This window comes from Porcisia hertigi, chromosome 35 (genome assembly GCF_017918235.1).
Source record: "Porcisia hertigi strain C119 chromosome 35, whole genome shotgun sequence".
NCBI classification, from domain to species: domain Eukaryota; phylum Euglenozoa; class Kinetoplastea; order Trypanosomatida; family Trypanosomatidae; genus Porcisia; species Porcisia hertigi.
This window is the reverse complement of record NC_090594.1, coordinates 1,235,944-1,253,050: the sequence shown is the minus strand read 5'-3', so window position 1 is coordinate 1,253,050 and position 17,107 is coordinate 1,235,944. Positions and strand designations below refer to the sequence as shown.

The 17,107-nt window shown below is 55.9% G+C and overlaps 4 protein-coding genes across 4 annotated transcripts; all 4 read left to right on the top strand.

Moving 5' to 3' along the window:
- Window positions 1-1,690: 1,690 nt before the first annotated feature.
- JKF63_01313 (uncharacterized protein) lies at window positions 1,691-2,215 on the top strand (the record flags this gene model as incomplete). Its single annotated transcript, XM_067897360.1, has 1 exon — window positions 1,691-2,215. The coding sequence occupies one exon, from the start codon at window positions 1,691-1,693 to the stop codon at window positions 2,213-2,215; it is 525 nt and encodes a 174-aa protein (XP_067753517.1).
- Window positions 2,216-3,175: 960 nt separating this feature from the next.
- Window positions 3,176-8,452, top strand: JKF63_01312 (uncharacterized protein; the record flags this gene model as incomplete). Its single annotated transcript, XM_067897359.1, has 1 exon — window positions 3,176-8,452. The coding sequence occupies one exon, from the start codon at window positions 3,176-3,178 to the stop codon at window positions 8,450-8,452; it is 5,277 nt and encodes a 1,758-aa protein (XP_067753516.1).
- Window positions 8,453-11,199: 2,747 nt separating this feature from the next.
- On the top strand, window positions 11,200-13,005 carry JKF63_01311 (uncharacterized protein; the record flags this gene model as incomplete). Its single annotated transcript, XM_067897358.1, has 1 exon — window positions 11,200-13,005. One exon carries the CDS (start codon window positions 11,200-11,202, stop codon window positions 13,003-13,005), a length of 1,806 nt encoding a protein of 601 aa, XP_067753515.1.
- A 1,330-nt stretch (window positions 13,006-14,335) lies between these two features.
- On the top strand, window positions 14,336-17,107 carry JKF63_01310 (uncharacterized protein; the record flags this gene model as incomplete). The annotated part of the gene is made up of 1 exon (XM_067897357.1): window positions 14,336-17,107. One exon carries the CDS (start codon window positions 14,336-14,338, stop codon window positions 17,105-17,107), a length of 2,772 nt encoding a protein of 923 aa, XP_067753514.1.

Genomic DNA, 17,107 nt, shown 5'->3' with positions numbered 1-17,107 from the left:
CGATTTATCTTCACCGCCCCACCCTCCTTTTCTCACTCTCCACTTCAGTTTCGAATATCGACGCTATGTCGCGATGTTGATTCCAGCACACTCTTTTTTCCCCAAGACTGGGCCTGGTGTCGTCTTCGAGGGCTGGTGTTGAGGGTCGCGGCGGCCCTCATACTTTTTTAGGATGCTCCTGTGGTATTTTGCGGGCGCGCTCGTGTCCCTCCCTTGTTGACTGGATACACCCCCCCCCCCCCCCACCCCCCACATATATATATGTATATATGTACGTATATTGTATATGTGAATGTGTAAAAGTATATGTATGTGTGTGTGTGTGTGTGTTCCAACCTGTCCTTCCACTGTGGGGAGAAGGGGGAGGGGGGGGGGTTGAGTATATAGGCGCGTGTAACCACTTCCCAGATGTGTACACTGCACTACGACAGGAATGCGGGTCGTCCAGAGCATTTTTCTCTTCGATCGAAGGAGCTCATGAGTCTTGCGAATACTCTTTTTTTTCAACTCTTCTTTCCCATGGTCGTTGCTGCGCTATCTGAGTCAGACAGAATTGGGTGAAGTACATGAGATGCGCTCGAGCAGGCTCTTTCCAGAGACCTGCTTTAGGGCGAGGGCGGTGGTGTGTGTCGTGGGGGGAGGGGGTAATAGTGATCTAGTCGCCCGTTGAAGAGACTCAAAGGGGTAGGTAGGGAGGCTACGGTTCAGTTCCCTCTGGGACCCAGAACTCTGCTGGTATGCAATGCGTCCGTTGCAGTCGATTCGAGTGTCTTGATTCCGTTAGACGCTCTGGAGACTACCAGGCACACACCACAAAGCCTTCAGCAGCGGATGGGTGTGCTTTTGGGGAATTCTCGTCACGCCTGTGGAGCCTGCGTCGCATCAGCTCATCTAATCGGGCGCAGTGGAAACCTGTAACGCTTGCGCCCGTCGAATCATTCGACTTCATTGCTTTTAGTCTCTCTGTAATGCCTCCAGGAACCGCTCCTGCTCTTTGGAATTCTCCAAGCCCGGCGTCGACGTGAGACGTTAGGCCCGCTACGGCTGGACAGCACGTATGCATCATTCATTACTCTTTGCATGAAATCAGTTCGTTCAACCACAGTGTGTGTGTGTGTGTGTGTGTGCAGGTGTTTTCTTTTTCTATTCGAGGGGAGAGAGGGGCCCTGCAGCGTCGATTTTTTTTTCTGGGTTTATGTCGATGCCTTGCCGCAGAAGGGATGGATGTGTGGATAAAGTGTCTCCACGTGTCACCACAGGTGCGGCATCGTCCCATTGGCGTCTCGTAGAAAGGCCTCGCTACGCCTTCCTGAGCCTAGTCTCCTCCTGCTCCCTCCTCCTTTCCCGAGGGGGGGGGGGGGGAGCCCACGGACTTGTGCGCTGTTGCCGAGGCTGACTTCTCAAAAATACACCTTGGCACTCTTTGGGTTTCTCCGGCTTCTCTCTTTGTTTCTCTACTCGTGTATATGTGTACTTTCGTCCACTGCTGTTTCCCTCCCCACGTGTGTGAGTGCGTGCGCGTGCACGTCGGATCCTCCTCAACATCACATGGGAGTCTGCTTCATCCGAGACTCCGACTCCCCTGCACATCCCAAGCGGAGAGAAGCCAGAACACCTTTTCATACAGAAAGAAGGGGGGGAGAAAGAAACACACACACATACACACATACACTATTTCAGAAGAAATAACATGACAGCGGTCGGCACCGATTCGGGTACCGGACTCGACCACACATTGTACCCCGGTCAAAGACAGAGCATTGCCGAACTGGAGGTCAGTCGCAGCTCAGTGATTTCTGAAATTTCCCCGACGAAGGGCTTCCCTCAGGGCGGCACTGAGGGAGAGGTGGAAGAGTTGGATGTTCGCGCGTCCCAGGTGCACATGGAGGCACTCTATGTGGATGTGCCCGCAAAGCAGCTGCAGGTAATTATGAATAGCGCCCTCCTAGCCTACAATACACACGTCTTCATACCGACTCGCACTACATGGCGTAAGGAGGAAGGCTCGCGCCGCGAGCTGGAGCGGGACGTCGAGCGGACAGCGATGGGCCGCATTGCTGAGGATATCAAGAAAGATATCACCGCTAAAATAGGTGGCTGCTGGCACGTTATTTATGGTCATGACTTTGCGACCTTCGTGACCCACAAACGGTTGTGTTTTTGTCACTTTCAAATAGAAGGCGCGGACGTCGTGGTGTGGCGGCATGGGGGGTAGGCGTAACGCGTCGTTAAAGGCAAGTTGTTATTCCCCCTTTTTCACTCGTCTCCGCCTCATCTGTTTGCCATGAATGTGTCTTTTCTGGCCATCTCTTCTCCCCCCTAGTCGTTGACTCATCTCTCTTCTCATCGAGTGTGTATGTGTGTGTGTGTGTGTGTGGCTCACTCTGTTTTCTTGTTCTTCCCCCGCCTCCTTCGTTTTTTTTCGTTGCTGACGCACGTGAGGGGGGGGGCAAAGGGATGTTTGATGTCTTGTAAAGGCACGTCTGATGTAAACTAAGTGAAGAAACGAAAGAAGAAAAGAGCTGTGAGACACACGCACACTCACTCAAGAAAACAAATATGCGCTTACGCACACGGTGAGAACAGTCGACAGTAAAAACCATATGCGTACAATGTGGTCTCGCTACACAAACGAAAGAGAAGCAGAGGCGCTAACATGTGACCTTGTCTCTGTTGCGTGTCTCCCCCCCCCCCCAGAGGTGAAAGGGGGTGGTGAACATGGCAGGGGGCAAGCAGAAGAGCGGGGACGTCCATCAATCAGGCAAGCTGGTATTTTTTTTTTCTTCCGGCTTGCTGTGGCGTGCGATCATTGATGTTGATCAGGGTGCTCTTGACTTTCATTGAAGTTCTAGAGCCCCGTCAAGTGCACTGGTGCGTGTGTGTGTGTGTGTGTGTCTGTGGAGGGGGGGGGGGAGGAAAGGAATACAGTTGTGGAGGTTATTGCTTGTCGTGATTTTGCTGCTTCTCCTTTTTTCCTTCTCGACTAATCTGGGTCTTATGCTCATGCTACCGTGTCGTGTTCTTCTGCTGTTCTCTCTCTTTGCTCTCACTTCATCATTTCTACATTTTTACACGCAGGTGTCGAATAAAGGGGGGAAGCCTTTGGCGTTTCTTTACGTTCCTGGTGGCTTGCGACAGAGACGCGTGGGGCTGGGGCCTGGTGAATACCCTCCAGATGTACAGGGCGCAGGAAGTGTCGCTGCCGCAGCTGGCGATTGTGCTCGGCAACGAGGTATCCCTCACAGCCCTTCAGCGAGAGTGGGCAGCGTATCCGGAAGGGGCTTCTTATTCAGAATTTCGGCAGCTTCTTGAGCCCCATATCAAAGTACAATCCAGCCGCAACTCATCCGTGCGTAGGAGCATCCCTTTCCTGAACCCACAGAGCGCACCTCAGGACTGTGACCCCGGTTCCGCGCGCATCGGATCCATAGTGAGAGTCGCATCATCTTCACAACTTGTCTCCGGCGTCCCCGCAAGTGTGACACGTGCGGGTTCTGATTACACCGGTACGAACCGCGAAACGGAGCGCGCCCGCCGAGTCCAAAGTCGGCAGGAGTTAGCAGGGGTCACAGCGGACTGTGTTGACCCCATCAAGCACCTCTTCAACCACGTCGACATCCTTAACCAGCAGCGCGTCACGTGGGAGAACCTGGTGAACTACTTAGTTGGTGAGGCCATTGCCGACAGGGTAGGAACAAGGTTCATTACCCCCTTTAACCAGTTCACTTTCTCGCGCATGGTGCGGTGCTTGCCAAAACAGTTGCCGCACCAGCGAAAACGCAAGAGCAACGCCGACAGCGAGGCTCGCAAATTCAAGCGGTATTACCGCGATGTCAAGGATGTCTCTAGGGCAACTACTGCCGGTGCTCGCCAAGCGGGCGATGCCGGACGCAGCCGCGCTGAAGTGGTGATCCGCGAAGACGAGAGTCTCGCCCTCATTCGTTTTCTGGACGGCCTGCCTGGACACAAGTCGCTTTTCTTTGTTTCCGCCCGCAGCTGCCCCTTCATGCTGTATTCAAAGGTCACCCTACAGCGTGTCTACTCGGCACCGCCGGAGATGTTCCCAGGAGTGACACCCTCCATTGTGGTTTATCTGGAGGGGTGTGACTTGTTGGTGTGCTACTCGTCGGACGATCGACTCTTGCGTGGACTGTTTTCGCTTCTTTCAGATGTTGTCACAATCAGTAAGGTCACGCCACTGTTCCTGGAGGGGCTGGTGCGTCGTGTCCAGACCATGCCGCGTGACTCGCCTACCTACGCCGATTACACGTCCACCGTTTTTGTCGGCGACAGCTTTGGGCAAGTGCTACGTCTCACCGCGCCGCACGGCCGCAACAGTGGGAGGGAGTTCACCATCGTTAAAACTTACCCTAACCTGCACACACGCGAGTCTGGCGGGCTGGTAGACTTTTGCGTTTACGGGGCGTACCTGTACTCCTCCGGCTTTGATGGTCGACTCCTAGCCACCTCCCTGATCACAGGACAGTCAAATGAGCTGGGCAGTCTCACCAATGACCACTTGACCACGCTCGTGTACCTTCCAGCATACGACTGGATTGTGGGGGCGACCTCGTGCGGGCGCCACCTGCTTTGCTGGGAAGCCCATTCCCATGGGACTTTGCCTGGCACGCCGTTCGACGCGGCCGGTCATGGTGAACACGATGCGTGCATTATTGCGCTTCTTTACTTGGGGGCAATAGATCAGCTGGTGAGCGCTGACACCAACGGCGTCGTGAAGATCTGGGATGTATCGTCACAGGAGTGCGTGCAGTCGTTCCGGGGCTGTCGCGTGCCGCAGCTGCACGATGGGTCGGTGGTTACTAGCTCCTCAAGCAGCCAGACAGCGGTGTCGTCTTCGACGCGTACCGCGGCAAGTGGTGGCGGTGGAGCTTCAAGCAGCAGCGTTGCGGGCCGCTTTGTTAATCTCGGACTGCTTGCCTTGCTTCCAGCAGGTGTAGGTCAGGCCGGTCACGCCGGTGGCCCTCAGTGCCATAGTTTGATTTATTGCGAGTCGACGCAAGAGCTGCTCTGCGGCTTTACCGACAGCATCACGTGCTGGAGTTTGAATAGTCGCACGAAAGCACACATGCGTGACGCGGAGGAAGTTTGCGGCAACGTTTTGTATGACATTCGGACCCGCACGTTCCTGGTTCAAGGCGCGACGCGGCTCAGCGTATGGGATGGCGTCCACGGTCATCGTCGTGGTGTCCTGAGTCAAGTTGCACAATCCAGCCTTTCGCAAGAGGAGACCGATATCAAGGCGGTGTGCATCGACGAACTCGGCAGTCGCGTTTTTATATCTCGTGGCGACGGGTGCGTGGTTTTGTACAGCACTCAGGATCTGGCGTCGAATGCTTCGCAGTGCACTTCCGCGATGGCAGCACTCTGGTGGAAAGCCAAGTCTTCCGGAGCTGGTGCGGAGGCAGGCGAGTCTGTCTGTGTCCATCAAATGCACTTCTCGTCCATCTCGCGTACCTGGGTGGCAATTACCTCAAACGGGATGCTGCTGGTACGTTCGGAAGGGGATCATCGGGAGGTTGTCTTTTCAACGAATATCGCCGTCTCTACCTCGCCCTTGACCCAGCTGCGCGTAGCGGAGGACCTGGGGCTCGTCGCCGTCGCGGATGCGCAGTGTACCGTGCACATATTCGACATGCAGGTGTGGCTTAACCCCCCGGTGACGAAGGCACTCGCCAGGTTCGGCGGTCTCGTAGACCTGTTGTTCCTTGATCATGCACCGGGATTGGTGACGGTACACGCAGGCGGCGTGTGCCGCTGCTGGTCCTGCGCACCAGCGGTGGAGCACTTCAGGTTGCTCAGCGTCTTCTTCCATCCTCAGCATCCTGACCCAGAGGACGTCAGAATGGCCATGGTGGAGGCCGAGCATGCGACGTTGGCGCTACACGATAGGGCGCATTTACCCGCCTTGGCACCGGCACGAGGCCGACAACAACTGCAGAGATGCGTGTTGTCACCTCTGTGCAACACTGGGGGTGCTCCAAATGACAGCTGCGATCCTTTGCAGGCAACTTCCATGAGCGGATCTCCCTTCAAGAGCACACTATCTAAGGCCTTCAGCCTCTCTCGTACTGCATCTAGTCTTATGTTGTCACCGCAGGGAGCTGCGCGGCGTGCATCGCAGCGCGGCGAGTCAACTGAGCCGCGACCTGGGCTGGGTTTCGAACGTCTCTCACCTGATCAGGTGATGGCTACTGATGACTCTACATCGGGGTTGGCGAAGCTCGGCAAGTCAGCGGGGGTGTCAATCACCAACCCCCCCCACGCCGGCACCGCGCCCGTTGAAAACGGGACTTTTTCTGCAGCGGCCATGACGACGGAGAGTGCATCCGTGGAGTTCACCTCTGCGGCCTATGACGGGCGGCATCATCACCTCTTCCTCGGCGACTCGGAGGGTGTCGTTCACACCTATTGCATGTGCCCTCTCCTCAAAGCTTACAAGCTGCCTCGTTGCCACCACGCAAGTCGACCAGCGTTTTCACTGGCAGACGTCATCAAATCCACTGGTGCGAATCCTGCCAAGTGTGCAACAGGACCCGAACTGGTGAGATCCGTAAGGCTACACGCGGAAAAAGGAGAGACAGGAGAGCCAAATCTGGCGGCGCGCTCCGCACTCACGTGTAGCCAACCTATGTCTACAGCGGCACAGCGTGGTCGCCATCAGCTGGGCGTGATGTGCACGCGGTGGATCGACGATCGTGGGGTGCTTGCCGCGTCTACCTACGATCACGAGGTGTGGTTCCTTGATGGTAGTTCTGGGGAAAGGGTGGCACGCTTGTCGACAGAGCGGCCACCGCCCCGACTTGATCGCCCCGAGCGGGTGCCGATGGCGTTGAGGAACCACGGCGACTCTGTGATGCAAGAGGCTATGGCCCCGAGTGGGGTTGTCTACCGACCAAGGATTGATGGTAATAGAGCTTCCGCTCGTCGTAACACGTTCACTTTGCCCCAGCTACCGTGCTACGGCGATATGAGCAACGATCTTGCTGCTGCTTTACCTGTGGGTGCATCACCGCCGTGCTGCTGCACGCACCGGGAGAGTGACAAGGGTGCGGACACAACAGAGGATGGCGTGGAAGGAGTGTCGCTGGTGTCCCGGAAGAAGGATACATCTAATAATTTGACTCACTCGTCAGATACACGACCCGAGGCGGTGCCGCTCAGACAGACGGTGTCTTTTCTGCGTGAGGCTGATAGATCTGATAGTACGCTATCCATCCACTCCGTTTTGGGGGCGGCCGTGACAATGAAACCTGATCGGGCAACAGGTAGGTTAAAGGATTACATGGACGGATCGCGAATCCTGCGCGGCGGTGAAGGGGGGGCCTCAGCCAACAGCTCCGTGCGCCTGTCATCGCGGCCGTCATCGCAACACAAAGCACTCGCTGATGACGCCTGTCGAGGATCTGAGCATCAGTTAGCTCACAGCAACTCATCTTACATACTTCCACCGCTTGAGGCGAGTGTCGTCATGAACAGCGCCAGTGGCGCGCAGGTTCACATGGCAGAATGGCAAAAGCGGCACCTGAATGTGATGCGAGAGGCCCGGGGTATAAAGGAGGAGGAACCCGTTCCCCCAGGTTCACCCAACACGTTAATTCACATGGAGGAGAGCAAAGGACACGATGCGGATGCAACGGGGCAGCCCGTCCTCTATGAACCAACCGAGGGTGTATCTCCTGTAGCCCGAAGTGCCGCCATCACTGTCGTAGCGGCAGAAGTCACAGAAGCTCTGGAATCCCCACGTAATGTGATGTCTGCGTGGGACTCCTCTGGCGGCAGGGCCACTATACCAAACCCGGACAGGGTTCGAGGGGAGAAGGCGAGGATTACATCAGAGGCCGGCTGCAACGCCGTTCTCTTGGACACAAAGGGGGGAGGCTTACCACCCGTCAAGTCTGCTGGCACTGGGAGGCTTTCTCTTGCCGGGACCGCAAACCCCAAGCCGCCGGGGCTGTGCGTGTTAGGAAGTCCACTGGGGACGCGCGCTTTAGACACGGGCAACACCGCAACAGCTCACGAGCGGCCCCAAAAATTGCTGTTTGAACTGCAGAGAGCACATGGAAAGACGAGGACCAGTTTTCCGACTGTGTGCTTCTTGCCGGACTCCGGCGACCCTTCACATGCGCCAATGACTCCATCGTCAACGCCTGGGCACAATCGCTCTCTCGGCTCGCCTCAGCCCACCAGGAGGACCGCCGAGAACACCGGTGGTAAAACCCGCACTACTTTCTCTGGGGACGTTGACCGCGCGCTCTGTTTGCCTTCCCATGGAACAGAAGCACCAGCTCAATCATCTGCCTATGAGAATCCCTCCTCACCACCGCCAATGTTGGCCTACAGCAATAAGCTGGAAGGTGCGTCGACATTGCAGATGTACTCTAATGAACTGCATCACTGCCTCCGGCGACCGCGCGCGTGGGACGAGGGGTGAACAGCTCCTACAAGCACGCACGTGTGTGTGTGTGTGTGTGTGTGTGTGTATAGGACTGCGGCTTTGGTCTACTCGCGGGCTTTGTGCCGACATTGACTGCGGTGCCACTATCCTCGAACGTCGAACTCTTCCTCGTGTGTTGTTATTGTTCCTCTGCTCGTTTTTTTTTCTTTCCGCCGTGCTCCTCCGTCGTTTCTTCGCGCATCGCTCGTATACTTACATCCTTCCCTGCGCCAGACACGATTTTGTCTTTTGTTTTTCTCTCTGTGCCCATATTCGATGTTTAGTCAACATCATGTAAACTAGCCGTCGTAGCAGTAGCAGGGGGTGTTCTGTATGCACCTCACTGGCGATCAGCTGCTGTTGTTTTTCTGTTCTAGCCTCTCTTGTACATACGTATATATGTGACGCCGCCTCCGACACGCTCCCCACTCCCTCCGACACGGCAATTTTTCTGTACTTTCATTTTCAGTTTCCTCTGCATCCTCTCACCTCAGTGGTACGCGCCTCCACACCTCCGCTCCGTGACTGCGCCCAAATCGCCTCTGTTTGATGGGCCTTCCCGCGAACGCCCTTCGATGAAATCCGAGTTTTTCTTTTCGTTGAAGTTCTTTCTTCGAGGTGGTGGGGGTATCGGAGGTGCTGAGGATGAGGAGATGTGGTTCGTACTGGTTCCACTACCCGCCCCCCCCCCCAAAAAAAAAACGGGTTTGCCTTTGCCTTTTGAAGCTGCGCTACAAAATTAGTTCTCCTCTCCTGCGCCTGTTAGGTTGGGTGGTGTACGGAAACATACTACCATTAGCGATATTTTTGTTATTATTGCTGGCTGTTGCTCGACAGGACAGCTCGCCCTTTGCATGTCACCACTGATGAGCTCGTTCATACGGCAGGTCGCCCTCTGCATCTCACTTACGGCCGGTGCTGCCGTTTTAATCCACATCTCCCCGCTCCCTTCGATGACACACACACCTACCGGATTTATGCTCCCCTCCCGCCTCCTTCACACACGTGCATACGCTCTTTCTTTCTTTGTGGCCCGCCTTCTTTCACCTCTTATCACATTCGAAACATCATCGTCTCGTCAATGCCGAAACATTACAATATCCCCTTGTCCCGGCTCATAAGAATACCCACACCAGCTAATTTTCACGTGTCTGTTTCCTTGTTTTCACCCTCCCTCCCCTCCCCTCCCCACCCACCTACCTTCCCGCATTGCTTCCTCAACTAGCGTAGCGCAACCTTATTTTGGCTTGCTCGTGTCTGTGTGACCATCTCTCTCTCTCTCTCTCTCTCTCTGTGTGTGTAGGACTGCCCGCTTTCCTGGCCAGTCACGTTTTTTTTCCAACTTCCTTCTTTCATCAAAGGACGTCGACGTTTCCCTGTTTGTGACAGCCAATCTTTTCCATCCCGTTGCGCAGAGCTTCAGCAAAGCAGGACCGTTGCCCTCTTTTTCGGTCCGTCCGTACCACAGCGACAGTTCACCAACACACAGAGAAAAAAATTTCCCAGCCCACTGTTCACCCCTTTTGGCTGGCCGTGACGAATAGAAACCTCAAATTTTTTTTTTTACCGTGTCCCAGTGCGTGTTTTTTTTTTTATGCCCCCCCCCCCCTTTCACGGACTTTTAGTTTTTTGTTGTCCTAATTGCTCCCCTCTCTGTATTGTCTTGTTTTTTTCTCCCCATTTTTTGCGTGTATCTCCGGCGGCTGTAACCTCGTGCGCAGGCAAATTTGTCCCTTCTTATCGTGGTGCGAAGGTTGAGTCGTGAATCGCTTTGAGAAGGACGTGAGAAGACGACGCCTCTTTTCTCTTCTCTTTTCTCTTCTCTCTTCTCCCCTCTCCCACAGCTCACGCATGCAAGTATAAAAACGGTACTGTTGACGTGGTGCGTGCGCTTCTTTAATAGGCCTCGGTCTGCACAGCAGGGGGGGGTTCCGCTTATTTTTCTTCTACACACATCCTCTCTTTTGCTAGTGGACCCTCGGTGTCTTGTGCAGGCTACTTTTTCACCTACACGCTGGATCATCTTTGTGATCCTCTTGTTTTCTGTTCCTTGACGATTTTCTTCGGTGGTTTGAGTGCAGCTGACTTCCTTTTCCCCTCTCTTGTCTCATCAACACTCACTTTCTCTACCCCGCCCCTCTCGCTCTTTTCATTCCTTCCTCTAGCGTCCTCCCTTTCCCCCTTTTTTGGTGTTACTGTTGCACGCTTTTTCATCAAAAACGTTTTCCCCCTTATCAAGGAAGATCCCGAGCTCGTGTCTCTGTCGGCACCGGTGCGCACTGCTTCTTCCAATTACGTACAGGGGCGTTGAACCAACTCGACGCAACTTTTCTGCTGGTGTGGCTATAAACTACTCGTCGTGTTTTTTTCTTTTTACTTCTTTGTCTCTTCATCTGTTGAGCTTCGCACAATTCTTTTTCACACACACACACTATATATATATTTATTTATATTGCTAACGTCTGTATTTTTACAGGCCTTCCTCCGTCCTGGTTTCGGACTCTGCGCCACCCTATTGACTACCCTATTCTCGCGCCACACAAAGCTCACAGGGTTCATCTTTTTTTTCTTTCTGGGCGAGGTAGCCGTGTATGGCTATCGGGAACACACTGTCGGCGATAAAAGGCCTTTCAGCTCATATATATATATTATTCATATTTTGGTGTGTCACCGACGCTGACGTTACTCCAGTTTGACGGGTGCTATTCAGGCGTGTTGTCGCGTAGTTGAGAATACATTGTGCAATGGGGTCAAGGCTGAACCACCGCAAGACTTGGGCTGCGAGCGTTGCGGTTGTCACTACCCTCATTGCGCTGGTAGTACGCCGTCGAAGGAGGGATGTCCTTTCTAAAGACACTGTAGCGGGCGCGACACATGCCGAGGTCGTGAAGACTCTGAAGCACAGCTTGCTCCCCGTTGCTGTACTCCCTGAGGACCTACCCGCTGGATGGAGTGTGGCACCGCCGGTATTCTACCCTCCACACTGCGCTGCAATTCCCATAGTGCTGCCGAGCGAGGTGCATAGCGTGGGAGATAAGTCGCACCCTTCGCACACAGCAACGACGAGTGTGTATCAAGATAAGGCGAATGATTCGGCTATGATGCCAACAATATTCATTTTCTGCAGCTACACAGGACGCACAGCTGGCCCATTCGCCACACGCCAGGACGAATGTGTCTACCTCTCCGAATTAGTGGCGCACCATCCGGTGCTGCGGGACTGTCTGGTCGCGAATCTAGGTCAGTGGAGTCCGCTGCCAGAGCTCGGGCCGCAGACGGAGACTAGTGCGGCAAGCACCACGACCGCCCCCAAGGAAACGATCCTCAGTACTCTCCAGCGCGCATTCTCTCATGTTCTCATTGGTGATGAGTACGTCATCCTGTCCGGAGTGAACGGCCCGTACCTTGCTTTGGCGGTGCTGACCGGGCTAGCCGGTAAGTGGTCACCGTCGTTAGCGGCGAGAGCTCCTACACGAAATGAAAAAGGCTGCAAAAAAGACTCTGGCAGTGCTACATCTGTCCCCACGGCTGAACAGCTAGACCTTTCTAGTGCGATCGAAGCCATGGTCCGCGCCACAGTCAATGTGCCTCTTGTTGCCCTCGGAGGTGAACCCCCGGCACTCTCGCCCCGCTTACCAGGCGCATCGTCCGTTGTTCACCAGGGGTATTACCGCGTAGTGTGCACGCGCGAGGGGCGCGAGCTGGAGCTCTGCGTGCCGTCGGAATGGAGGGTACGAAGCCAGTGCGTGGCGTTCTCACCACCCACTCCCAGCCGATCTACGGCTGCAGGGCCGAATCGCGTTTCCACTGGGGGTGGGGGTCCTGAGTTGGGTGAGTCTATCTTGACCCTCTCTTTTACACCCTCCTTGTTTGTCTCGGAAGGATCCGTGGACGTGCGCGTCTCTGCAGAAGTTTTTTCGGCCCTTTTTGAAAACCCCAAGGCGGCTGCGGCAACGCTGTGGGAGGCATCTGGCGCCACGGAGATATCCAACCCCGTTGCCAAGGCGACACTGGAGGCGATGACCGCGCGGCCGTTGCCGGCTTCTTCGCACGCACGCGCAAACGACGTGACGCTGGTGTATGTGCAGCCCAAACTTGGTGTTGTGTTTTCTGTTCACCCGCATTCCGCCGTTGTCTATGAGCCGTGGATGACAGACTTGCCGACGATTCTGTACTACCCGTTTGGTGACGCTGCGGAAGACGATGAGCCGCCGCGGATGACGATTCAACACGTAGCGGAGCTACCCAGCACATGGGAGGTCCTTGCTGGCGATGATGAGGAGTTTGTCCACAACGTTCTTTTTCACTTTACCGATGAGAAGAGAGCTGTGGCAGTTTCGACGACGTTGACGGAAATCAGTGGCATTCGCTGCGCCATGTTCCATGAGGTGCGCGAGGCTCGCCGTTGCCGCACGTATGTTCTGCCGCGTGGGGCAACTGTCCTGATTGTTCGGTGGGAAACGCTGGAGGACTGTTGGGATAGGGACTTGCAGGTCTTCCAGCAGACACTCGACACACTGCACATAGACGCTCTAGCCATTTCTCAATAAAGGTAGAAGAGCATATATATATTTATTTATTGATTCGTGGTGTGATCCCCTAAAGATGTTGGGCTGCGACTCTCAAAAAGATCGAATCAATACGACAGAGCGGCGCCCGATGAGGCGTGTGCATCGCTGTTAACGTGCTCTTTTTTTTTAATCTGTTTTTTTTTCTCGATTCATGCATTCAGCAGGGTCCTGGGGGACGCGAGTTCCGTGACTGAGGGAAAGCAGCACATGCGGAGCGTTGTATGTAAAAAAAAAAAACACAGGATTTCAGTATCAAGGAAAAGGAAGAGCTGTGCAGCTGTTAAGGCTGGAGGGAAGAGACAAGTACGAGGCGCAGAGGTTGTAAGCGAAGAGTTGCGTCAATGATTTGATCGTTTAATGGGTGGCGGTTGGTTGGAAAGCGGATCTTGTCTGCTTGTATTACGACAACGACGGTCGACGGTGTATGTTCGTGTCTTTTTTCTCCCCTCTCGTTGCGTGGCGCATGTCGTGTGTGCGTGCGTGCCTGCTGCAGAGGTGGGAGTGCAATTTTCTCTGAATGTGACCTGCACATGCAGACACACACACATACATACACATACACATACACATATACACATACAGACACAGAGGGTCAAGAACATCGAAGCGAAAGGCATCGCGGTCATTTTCGCTGGTGGCCATGGGTTTTTGAACCCTCCCTCCCCCGCTCTCTCCTAGAGTCAGCGGTATGGATGCGAGTATCGATGACCCATCTGATTTCCTCCTTTGAGATGGAGTTGAGGTTGCGGGGGGGGGGGATGGACGTTGGTGAGACACTAGTCCTAGACGAGGTGAAGATTGGCGGAGGAGGGCAGCTCCCGAGGGAGGTGGTGATGATGGTGGTGTCAGGGATGGCAGAGGCACTGGACTGTGTCTCCCTCTCTTCACGGCTCACTGTGCTCATGACGGCGTCGATGTCCTCTCCATCCCTGAAAGTTTCTCTTCTGAGTGTAGCGCAGTACGCGGCAAATCCAGCACGTAAAATCCCCCCCCCCCCCCCGTGTCGAAGTGATCCTCCTCGGTATGTTCTCAACACCTCTTGTTTTGTCAGGTGTATGCCCATCTTCTCCCATCTCTCTTGCCTCTTCCTCATATTACTTCGTTGCGTCTGTGTGTGTATGTGTGTGGGGGTACCATCACCACCTTTAAATCCCTGTTCCTGGATCCACATCACCCTACATACGCCACGTTTTCACTGACCTTGTGCACACGTCACAAACTCACTCCCCCTCTTCAAACACACACACACACACACACACACACAAATACCCCAAACTGCTCCCTGCGCAGATCAAACCCAAGTGCATTTATGGATTATAACAGCAATAAACCTTCCGACATTGAGTATCAACGAGATGGCGCCGTGGAAGGTGGTGATGTAAGCACCTTCCGTGACGACCGACGCGAATACTCACGTGGTGGGCATGGCCGCAGAGGCGGGGCCCACCGATCGGACAACTGGCGCTCTGACCCGTCCGGCGGCGGCGGCGGCGGCGACACTGGGGGGGATTACCGCGGTGGAGGCGGTGGCTACTACGGTCGTCGTGGTGGCCGTGGCGGCGGTCGCGGTCGTGGTTCTTACAACAGCTGGGCGAGGCGTGAAGCTGGTGATGAGGACAACGGCAGCCAGGCAGCGTACGAAGCCGCTGGTACGAACTTGCGTGCCAGCGCTCCCTCCACGAATGCAGCCCTCGCGGACGCTTCGGCGTTGACGCCTACTTGTGCTGCAACTCCCGCAAGCGATCCCGCTTGCCCCCCGTCGAACGCTCCGGCCAGTCAGGCTGCGGAGACCGGCGGGGTTGCTGCTTCTACGCGGGAGGATCGCGAGGCAGCGCACGAGCTGTGGAACCGTGAGGAGGATCGTGGCTATGGACGCGGTGGACGCCGTGCTTTTCGCGGCGGCCGCGGCTACGAAGGCGGCTATGCCAACCGCGGTGGTCGCGGTGGCCGTCGCTACTACGACCCTGAAGAGGAGGGCGGAGGTGACTACCGTCCTCGCCAAGGTGAGGACTGCGAGGGCGAGGATGATCGTGGCTACTCTCGCAACTACGAGAGTGGTTATGGTGGTGGTGGCTACCGTCGTGGCGGTCGCGGGTATGACAGTGGTTATGGCGGCCGCGGTGGTCGCGGTGGCCGGCGGTACTATGACGACGAGAACGACCACGCTGAGGGGGGCGACCGCGGCCGTGGGGGCGAAGGTGAGGAGGAAGACTGCCAAGAGGGCGGCTACGATGGTTACCGTCGCAGTGGGGCTCGCGGTCGTCGTGGCGGTTACGGCCGCGACTACGACAACGACCATCCGCGCGGACGTGGTGAGCGTGGCGGCCGTCGTGACTTCCGCTCCTTCCGCAACGAGGGTGACACCACGGAGGAGCCTGTTACCGCCCAGGACAACGTGTGGGCTTCATCTCCTGGGCCGACAGAGACGCGAGCGACGCCGCAGGAATCTGTTCCGGCCCCGACCACTAACGTGTCTGCACCCCGCTTGGCCGTCCCCGCTGCCACCGCGAACGCTGAAGAAGAGGCACTCTGGCCTGCTTCTCAGCAGACGCAGCCGGCCATTCGTCGTGTCACACGCGCCCCGCACCTGCGACGGAACTGTCACGACGAGGCCAAGGTCATGGAGCTTTTCGAGCACCGCCATCGTCAGTCGGGCATTTCGCTGGAGAACTACGACAGCATTCCTGTTGAGATGGTGCCCCGCGATGTGAAGCCCGTGGAGGACTTCTCCGACCTCCTTGTCGAGCCGGCGCTAGCCGCCAATATTGAGCGATGTGGCTACAAGAAGCCAACGCCGGTGCAGCGGTACGGTATCCCTGTTGCGTTATCTGGAAGCGATCTCATGGCGTGTGCGCAGACGGGCTCGGGTAAGACCGCCGCCTTCCTGATCCCTGTCGTGCAGTATTTGCTTGTCCATGGTGTGTCACCCGCGCGGCAGCGCAAGAGCTACCCGATTGCGCTGGTGTTGGCACCGACACGCGAGCTGGCTGTGCAAATCTTTGACGAAGTTCGCAAGCTTACTTTTAACACGGATATCTTCTACGATGTCGTCTACGGTGGCACTCGCTACCCGCAGCGCTTCGAGCAGGACATCTTGGTCGCGTGCCCTGGCCGTCTGCGCGATATGTTCAACGAGGAGTACCTCTCCTTCTCCGCCATCAAATTTCTCATTCTGGATGAGGCGGACCGCATGTTGGAGATGGGATTTGAGGAGCAGATCGAGGAGCTTGTCGCGTCGCGCTATACCGACATGCCTACCGTGGACGATCGCCAGACCTTCATGTTCAGTGCTACCTTCCCGCAGCGCATTCTCAACCTCGCTAAGCGCTACTTGCGTCGGAAGTACTACTTGCTCACCGTTGGTCGTGTTGGCTCGACAACAAAGAACATCACCCAGACGATCGAGTTCGTGCCGGACGACGAGAAAATGGACCGCCTACTGCAAATCATCTACGGCCACGAGATGAGCGACATGGTGCTGATCTTCGTGGAGACGAAGAAGATGGCTGAGGATGTTAACCGCCGCCTGTACCGCGAGGGTATCAGCAGTACCACGATCCACGGCGACCGTCGCCAGCAAGATCGTGAGGCCGCTCTTGAGGATTTCAAGCAGAAGGTGACACCCATTCTGGTCGCGACGGATGTGGCATCGCGTGGTTTGGATATCCCAGATGTGGCGCACGTCGTGCAATTCGACCTGCCGCAGGAGATGGATGATTACACGCACCGAATTGGTCGTACCGGACGCGCTGGAAACAAGGGTATCGCGACTGCCTTTTATAACCGCAACAACCGCCGCCTCGCGCTTGACCTGCACAAATACTTTTCTGAGCACGGCCAGGAAATTCCGAAGTGGTTTCAGCAGGAGGCCGAGCTCGTCGAGGGTGAGGCTCTGCTTTCTCGCGACATGGGAGGTGGTGGTCGTCGCCGCGGTGGTGGCGGTGGTGGCGGTGGTCGCGGCGGTGGAGGAGGCGGCGGCGGTCGCGGCGGCAGTGGCGGTGGATGTTGGGGTGACGGCCGTTCTTCCGCACCATCTGGTGGTGGTCGCCGAGGTGGCGGTGTGGATGACGGTGGTTTTTAA